Source organism: Rhinoderma darwinii, chromosome 3 (assembly GCF_050947455.1).
Source record: "Rhinoderma darwinii isolate aRhiDar2 chromosome 3, aRhiDar2.hap1, whole genome shotgun sequence".
In the NCBI taxonomy this organism is placed as follows: Eukaryota; Metazoa; Chordata; class Amphibia; order Anura; family Rhinodermatidae; genus Rhinoderma; species Rhinoderma darwinii.
Window position 1 is genome coordinate 400464065 of NC_134689.1, and position 8798 is coordinate 400472862.

Below are 8798 nucleotides of genomic sequence, written 5' to 3' on the forward strand. Positions count from 1 at the left end.
ATCAGTACAGGGGAAGTAATGTAATGTATGTACACAGTGACTCCACCAGCAGAATAGTGAGGGCAGCTCTGAAGTATAATACAGGATGTAACTCAGAATCAGTACAAGATAAGTAATATAATGTATGTACACAGTGACTCCACCAGCAGAATAGTGAGTGCAGCTCTGGAGTATAATACAGGATGTAACTCAGGATCAGTACAGGAGAAGTAATGTAATGTATGTACACAGTGACTCCACCAGCAGAATAGTGAGTGCAGCTCTGGAGTATAATACAGGATGTAACTCAGGATCAGTACAGGGGAAGTAATGTAATGTATGTACACAGTGACCCCACCAGCAGAATAGTGAGTGCAGCTCTGGAGTATAATACAGGATGTAACTCAGGATCAGTACAGGGGAAGTAATGTAATGTATGTACACAGTGACTCCACCGGCAGAATAGTGAGGGCAGCTCTGGAGTATAATACAGGATGTAACTCAGGATCAGTACAGGGGAAGTAATGTAATGTATGTACACAGTGACTCCACCGGCAGAATAGTGAGGGCAGCTCTGGAGTATAATACAGGATGTAACTCAGGATCAGTACAGGGGAAGTAATGTAATGTATGTACACAGTGACTCCACCAGCAGAATAGTGAGGGCAGCTCTGAAGTATAATACAGGATGTAACTCAGAATCAGTACAAGATAAGTAATATAATGTATGTACACAGTGACTCCACCAGCAGAATAGTGAGTGCAGCTCTGGAGTATAATACAGGATGTAACTCAGGATCAGTACAGGATAAGTAATGTAATGTATATACACAGTGACTCCACCAGCAGAATACTGAGTGCAGCTCTGGAGTATAATACAGGATGTAACTCAGGATCAGTACAGGATAAGTAATGTAATGTATGTACACAGTGACTTCCCCAGCAGAATAGTGAGTGCAGCTCTGGAGTCTAATACAGGATGTAACTCAGGATCAGTACAGGGGAAGTAATGTATGTACACAGTGACTCCAGCAGCAGAATAGTGAGTGCAGCTCTGGAGTATAATACAGGATTTAACTCAGGATCAGTACAGGATAAGTAATGTATGTACACAGTGACTCCAGCAGCAGAATAGTGAGTGCAGCTCTGGAGTATAATACAGGATGTAACTCAGGATCAGTACAGGGGAAGTAATGTAATGTATGTACACAGTGACTCCACCAGCAGAATAGTGAGCGCAGCTCTGGAGTATAATACAGGATATAACTCAGGATCAGTACAGGATAAGTAATGTAATGTATGTACACAGTGACTCCAGTTTTTATGGAGATTAATTCTATATTTAAACAAAATGGTTTCTCATCATGCATCTTAGTTCTGCCTCTTAATTTTAGCCTTATTTGCTTACAGTTTAATGTGTTCCTGTATAATCCTCTGGGACGCGCGGTCACATGGAACGTTCGTCTTCCAGTCAATGGTGTCGCCTATACAGTAAAAGGTCCCTCCGTGGAAGCCGTGACCAGTGAGGTGAGATGTGATGTTTTTCTTCAGATTAGAGCATTAAACTGATCCAATCCTCACTGGGGGCACACTTTAATAATTGAGGTGATCTGATTAGCAAAGAAGGGGGGCATTTCTATTTGTGGGGTGCAGCAATCTCAAGGAAGGGTTTGATTAGTGCTTTTTAAAGATAACTGAACATTGCCATAGAAACTGAATTTAGTTGTTTTTTCCCCCCCCTTTTTAAAGGGTTTTTTAAAATGGACATCTCTGACTTTTTATGTTCTTTGTAGTGGGGTTCTTGCTTCTTGGAATACCCCACCCCATCTAAACCATGACTGTAAGACCCAGGGCACCCACCATTTATGAAAATCTGCTATAAAAGGGTTATGTGAACTCCTTTGGACTATTTATTTCTAGGTAACTCCAGTTTCTAAATTCACAAAGGACGTCCGGAGAGATCGGGGAACAGCCGAACGAGAGCTCCTTTTCCAGGCCCAAATCCCACCATTGGGTTTCAGCAAGTTCACCGTTCAGAAAGTGTCCGCCCAGGAGAGATTCTTTACAAGGACCAAGAAGAGGACGAGTCCTACAAAGATCGAGAATAAGGTTCCTTGTAGCGTTATAATATTTGAGCTCCAGCCCTGCTTGTCAATAATCCGCTGACTCTTCCCCCTCTCTCTCCAGTATTACAGAGTAGAATTTCACCCAGAAACTGGATTAATCTCAGGCATTCACAATCTGGAGAAGGGGATCTCTTTACCTTTAACACACAGCTTTTACTGGTGAGAATCCTTCCTGTGCTTTCATTGACTGGAATACTTTCCTAATGGATAAGTATTTATTATCCTGTAATCTGCAATCTGGGGCTTTCAAGTTGTTGTGAAATTCCAAAGACTCTATAAGTGTTCATGAATACCTATATAGAACCAGACCTAACGATAAACGTTATAGTAAACGTCCACACATATCAAGGAAAAACAGACAATAAATACCTATAACTGTATGTGAAGACAAATCAAATCTCCCAAAAGGGAAAAATAATGACACCAAGTACAGTAAGTAACTTGCAAAAAATATAAATTCTTTATTACAATATACATAACATGTTGGCCATCAGGACCTAAAAACCACAGACAATTAAAATATACAATGTGGAGAACATGAGGCTACTCAGAATGGCCTATATTCAACATTCAATAATACCAGACAGGGTCACTATGACAGTCATGCTATAAATGTACAGTACAAGGATAACAGAAACCGCAAAATGTGTCTCCAGAAAGCATGCTGAAACAGAACAATGTAATACAGACCCTGTAAAAAATAGTATACACGAGAGACTTGTAGCTAACACTGAAATCTCAGTGTAAATAAAGTATCACCAAAAATCAGAGTAGGTCCCAGAAGCCATACCAACCCGTGTATTGCATATCAAGAGCCCCGGGGCTCTTGCTGTGGAGCTCATTTTTGGCTTGATATGCAATACACGGGTTGGTATGGCTTCTGGGACCTACTCTGATTTTTGGTGATACCCTGGTCTCTATACCACTTTATTTACACTGAGATTTCAGTGTTAGCTACAAGTCTCTCGTGTATACTATTTTTTACAGGGTCTGTATTACATTGTTCTGTTTCAGCATGCTTTCTGGAGACACATTTTGCGGTTTCTGTTATCCTTGTACTGTACATTTATAGCATGACTGTCATAGTGACCCTGTCTGGTATTATTGAATGTTGAATATAGGCCATTCTGAGTAGCCTCATGTTCTCCACATTGTATATTTTAATTGTCTGTGGTTTTTAGGTCCTGATGGCCAACATGTTCTTATGTATATTGTAATAAAGAATTTATATTTTTTGCAAGTTACTTACTGTACTTGGTGTCATTATTTTTCCCTTTTGGGAGATTTGATTTGTCTTCACATACAGTTATACTCTATAAGTGTTCGTTGATGTATTTGGATCCACACAAGGTCCTCATGACAACACTTCAGCTAATAGAAATCAGAAGGTGACACGATGTCATCAGAATCTCTCAGTAGTGCAGCCTCAGGCTGTAACTTCAAACAATCCTATCTCAACCTAAAAAAAAAAATAAAGACCTGAAAAATAGTTTTTCACATTTTTATGTGCGTTTAAAGAGAATTTTCTACATTTCTTCTGGCCGGTTTCCTTTGATATACTTTTATACATTTAGTAGGGGGGGGGAAGGGGTGGGGGGGTTTTATATCACAGACCCCACACACAGATGAGAGCTATGTCAGAAGATGCGTAACCTTCATATTAAACCCTCCAAAAAATTAATCCCTGATGCACTTACGTAAAAGGTTCTTATGTTCCTCTTCTTTGCAGGTACAACGCCAGTATTGGGAATGTCGATAGCCTGCAGGCCTCAGGAGCGTATATCTTCAGACCCAACCAATCAACGCCTGTGTCTGTGACACAGACTGTCCGCAGTTACCTGGTGCAGGTGAAGGGCAGCTTTATATTGTTGCTAAAATTAATATTTTCTTTCCATGTGAAAAATATTGAGATTTAATGGGGTTTCCTCACCATAAGCTTTGATGGCATCTTGATCAGATTTGTCCGATGGGACCCTCATGGCCAGTGAAGTTTTTAGAAAAAGTCAAAGCCGCTTCTTTCTCGGTATCGTCGGGGTTCCCAGCGGTCAGAGCCTGCTGATCACATATTAGATATGACATTAACCCCTTTTTACTGCAGCCATTTTCATTTTCGTTTCTTACTCCGCGGCCTCACAAAATCCATGATTTATTTATTTTTTTAATTTTTCTGTCCTCGTAGCCGTATGAGGGCTTGTTTTTGAGTTGTAGCTTTTAGTGGCACCATGTAATGTACTGAAAAAGTGTTTGTGGGGTGGAATAGAAAATAAATATGAATATATTCCGCCTTTTGTTTTATGGGTTTCGTTTCTATAGCGTTCATCGTATGGTAAAAGACATGTCGACTTTATTATGCAGGTCAATACGATTACGGCGATACCAAATTTATTTGTTAAAAAAAAAACAGTTGTTTTGTGTCGCCATATTCTGAGAGCCAGAACTTTTTTCATTATTCCGTTGATGGGGCGGTGTGAGCGCTTCTATACTGGGGGTGGGGAACGTAGCTTTTATTGGTACCATTTCAGGGTACATACAACTTTTTGCTCACTTTTTATTCCATTACTTTTTGTAGGTAAGGTGACCAAAATAACATGGCATTCACCCTGTCAGGTTTTTTTTTTGTTTTTTGTTTGCTTTTTTGGGGTTTTGTATTAACTTTTTGTGTATATTACTAAAAACTTTAACCATTTACTTTACATTTTTTTTTATAGTCCCCCTATGGATTGCATATTGTCCTTCTTACCGGCTCCTATTAACAGGAGCACCATCATAGCAGACCTGGGAGCCTTCATTAGGATCCCAGGCTGCCATGGTAACCATCCACACCCTGTGATCATGTTGTGGGGGGCCCAAGGAGTAACACAGGGGCCTCCCCCTCTGTCAACAGCTTAGATGCTACAGTTGCTGTTGACTGCTGCATCTAGTCAGTTAAATGGCCAAGATCAGAGTTATCGCCGATCTCGGCCGTTAGTGTGAGGTGTCAGCTGTAATATCCTTTGACTAGTCTTGCTCACATAGCTACAGTTTGTTGCAATGTATCAGTGTAGGTAAGAGCTATTACCCTGGAGTCCTGGAGAGGAATTTTTCCTGCTGCTGTGTTTAGCTCACAGAGGATTGCTTCTCCTGATCATGTGCAAGTGACACATGGGCATTGTGCGTAAAGTGTATCCGACCGCTCTCCTGTAACTTGTGACAGCTGAATGTGATCAGTGTGAGTTTTCAGTCTCTGGATGTAAAAATAATGTTTCCATTCACTCATAGTGAGCAGAGATCTTGAAAAATGTGGTGCTGAAATTCACAGTATATTAGAATTCTTTGAATTCCTCATTCTCTACACAGAACTCTCTGGTGCAGGAGGTTTATCAGAACTTCTCCTCATGGTGCTCCCAAGTAGTCAGACTGTACTCTGACCAGCGATACGTGGAGCTGGAGTGGACAGTCGGTCCTATTCCTATTGGGTGAGTGCAAAGTCAAGGGGCTGAGGGTGTTTCCAGGGTGAATACTCATATCCGTTTATGGTTGTCGTCTTCTCATTTCAGGGATCTCATGGGAAAAGAAGTGATCAGTCGTTTTGACTCTAAGTTGCAGACAAATGGCGTGTTTTATACAGATGCAAATGGAAGACAAGTCCTGCAGAGGAGGTGGCTACTCGCCCATTTGTGTATCTGGTTTCACCCTATGGTGGGAGGAGCAGAATTCATGTCCCATAGTGTCCCTCCTGTCTGTCACCCTATGGTGGGAGGGGTAGACTCCATGTCACATAGATCTACCCTCTCTCTGTCACCCGGCGGAGGCAGGGGTTATTCTCAGTCCCATATCTCCTCCCTCTTGTCTGTCACCATGTGGTAGGAGGAGCAGATTCCATGCTACATAGCTCCTCCCTCCGATCTGTTCACTTGTGGTGGGAGGGGTTATTCTCCATGTGACATCTACTCCTACCTTCACCCTTTGGTAGGAGGGGCAATTGCCAAGTCACATAGCTCCTCCCTCCGGTGTCTTCATGCGTTTGGAGGGATTAGACTCCATGTGACATAGCTCCTCCCTTCTGTCTGTCACCCTGTGGTGGGAGGAGCAGTCTCCATGTCACATAGCTCCTCCCTTGTCACCCTGTGGTGGGAGGAGCACACTCCATGTCACATAGCTCCTCCCTTCTGTCTGTCACCCTGTGGTGGGAGGAGCAGACTCCATGTCACATAGCTCCTCCCTTCTGTCACCCTGTGGTGGGAGGAGCAGACTCCATGTCACAGCTCCTCCCTCCTCACATTATTTTCTTTTTATATAGGAGAAACTTTCGGGAAACCTGGTCGCTCGTGCAGACTGAACCAGTAGCTGGAAACTATTACCCAGTGAACAGCCGGATTTATATTAAGGTAAGTGATGTGTAGATCAGCTGGAGGATAACCCCCAGCAGCCTACTTTAAGGATAGAACCAACTCAAAATGGGCGAGAAACAAACCAGTAACTTAACTAAACTGTCTGGAGGTTCAGTATGAGAAGAGATTATAGAACGGCCCCCCAGGATGGTCTTAACCACAGAAACCATATTATACTAAACAAGGTGCCCAGGTAGCCCCCATCTAATATCATCAGATGTCTTAGGGGCTCTTTTTCTTGCAGGACAAGAATATTCAGTTGACTGTATTAACGGACCGATCACAAGGAGGATCCAGCATCACTGATGGATCGTTGGAGCTTATGGTGAGTGCAATTGTAAACTGGAGTAAAAAAAACAAACTTATTTTGTTGGAGGTTGTAGTTGTCCAAGTCTCCAGTCATGTCTAAAACATAATTCTGCAGGATTCCTATTACCAGAGAGCAATGCATCTTGTAATCCTTAGTGGTTAGGTCACGTGACTGACAATGGGGTGGAGCTGATCTGCTGTCTGTTTCCAAGGGCAACCAGCAGGATGTTAAAAGTTGCTAAAAACATGAAGAAATTTTTTTTTGGGCCCAAAATAGTAAAGTGATTGCAAAGTAACTTCTATAAAGTGTGTTATCCTTCTCTCACCTGCCAGGTTCACCGACGTCTCCTGTCTGACGATTACCGAGGGGTGGGAGAGCCACTGCTTGAGCCTGGGCTATATGGAGAGGGAATTGTAATAAGGGGGAGACACTTGCTGATGTTGGACACCCCACAAGATTCTGCAGATTTGCATCGGATTCTGGCCCTACAGGAATACATGTCCCCCCAAATTATCCTTTCCCCTGGAGATGGGGTGCCCTATAGCCCACAGCAGGGCCCGACCAACCAGGTAAGTGGAGGAGCCATGTTGCTTTTTATTCAGCTGTTATCACCGATCATAGAGGTTGCCGTCTTCTGAAACTCCCGGTAATCGCCTGTTATCACTGGGGAAGTAATACAAGGACAGGCCGGGCTCGCCAAGGCAGGAGCTACTGATCTTGCTCATGTATGGGGGTTCTAATTGGGGGACCCTCTCGGACATCCATATGCTCTAATAGAGTATATAGAAAGAGGTTGCTTAGTGAGACACACCCTTTAACTCTTGAGAGTTGGGGGTCCAACCATTGGAAAAGCTTACAAGCGGATAGTCACGCATAAGCCCTGTTCTCTGAGGGGCAGTAGTCATAAGTGACATATTATGGCCAGGAGGGAGAGGGAGAAAGAACCTTGATACCGATTTTGGGGTTCAGTAGGTAAAACCCTTACACTTTTGACTGAATGACATGGCCACCGACACTGCCGCCTGCTATGACCGTGACACCAGATCAGATGGCCAAGGCAGATATAGGCCCCTAATAACTGCAGGAACCTGCTGGAAAATTCCCATTGTCACTCCACTCTAACGTCTCACTTTTCCCAAAGTTCTCAGCCCTCCGGACTCCGCTCCCCAACAACGTCCACCTCCTCACCCTCGCTCTGCATGAGCCAAAGAAGCTTATTCTGAGGTTGGAGCATCCTTTCCAGGTACATGAGAGTGGTAACTACTCCCAACCCGTCGCTGTCAATCTCCAGGTGAGGCCTTTATGTCTAGCTTATCCATACATTCTGTAGTATGGGGACTACTGGCTCATAATCTGCCCTCGTTTCTTCCTACTCAGGAGCTGTTCTCCACCCTCTCCTTGTCGGAGGTGGAAGAAATGACTCTGTCAGCAAATCTGCCAAAGCGTAAGATGAATCGCATGTACTGGAGAGCGGAGGGAGGTGAGTGACTGAAGCGCCGGTGTTGTACAGAAATTAGGATAATAAAATATGACATCTTATTACCCCTCCCCCGAACTGTTCTATTCACAGCTCAGTCTGCATCCTCCCGCTGGTTCAGTTCCTGTATTGCGCTTACTATGCTGTTATGCATTGTGGGAGATGTAGTGTTTACATCAGACACATTATGTATGCAATAGTGCATTTCTAATGTTGCAGTAGATAACCGCTTAGCTGTTGGATGTTTTATTGGAATTTTGAATGCAGCTCTGGTTGTAAGTTGTGTATAAAACATGATGTAGCCCAAAATAAAAAGTTAACGATCATTTTATGATCTGGCCCAATAATTACCACTTTCACCACACTCGGGTGTAGAGGAAGGCCCCATGCACACGACTGTAAAAATCGTCCGTAGTTGCAGATTCATTCACTTCTGTCCACGGACACCTTCCCGTTTATTTACGGGAAGGTTTCCGGGCCGTAAAAGGCCTCCCCAAAAGCTAAGCAAATGATAGGTCATGCCCTATTACAGACAG

General features: G+C 43.3%; 1 protein-coding gene across 1 annotated transcript in view; it reads left to right on the forward strand.

The window, feature by feature from the left end:
• The window catches only part of MAN2B1 (mannosidase alpha class 2B member 1), a 39514-nt gene that overhangs the window by 29187 nt on the left and 1529 nt on the right, over positions 1-8798 (forward strand). Inside the window, exons 13-23 of the mRNA XM_075859117.1 lie at positions 1390-1506; positions 1900-2088; positions 2167-2264; positions 3835-3952; positions 5442-5560; positions 5642-5743; positions 6385-6472; positions 6720-6800; positions 7118-7354; positions 7927-8076; positions 8163-8265. Of these exons, the coding sequence (XP_075715232.1) occupies positions 1390-1506; positions 1900-2088; positions 2167-2264; positions 3835-3952; positions 5442-5560; positions 5642-5743; positions 6385-6472; positions 6720-6800; positions 7118-7354; positions 7927-8076; positions 8163-8265 (1402 nt within the window). The remainder of the gene's footprint in view (positions 1-1389; positions 1507-1899; positions 2089-2166; positions 2265-3834; positions 3953-5441; positions 5561-5641; positions 5744-6384; positions 6473-6719; positions 6801-7117; positions 7355-7926; positions 8077-8162; positions 8266-8798) is intronic.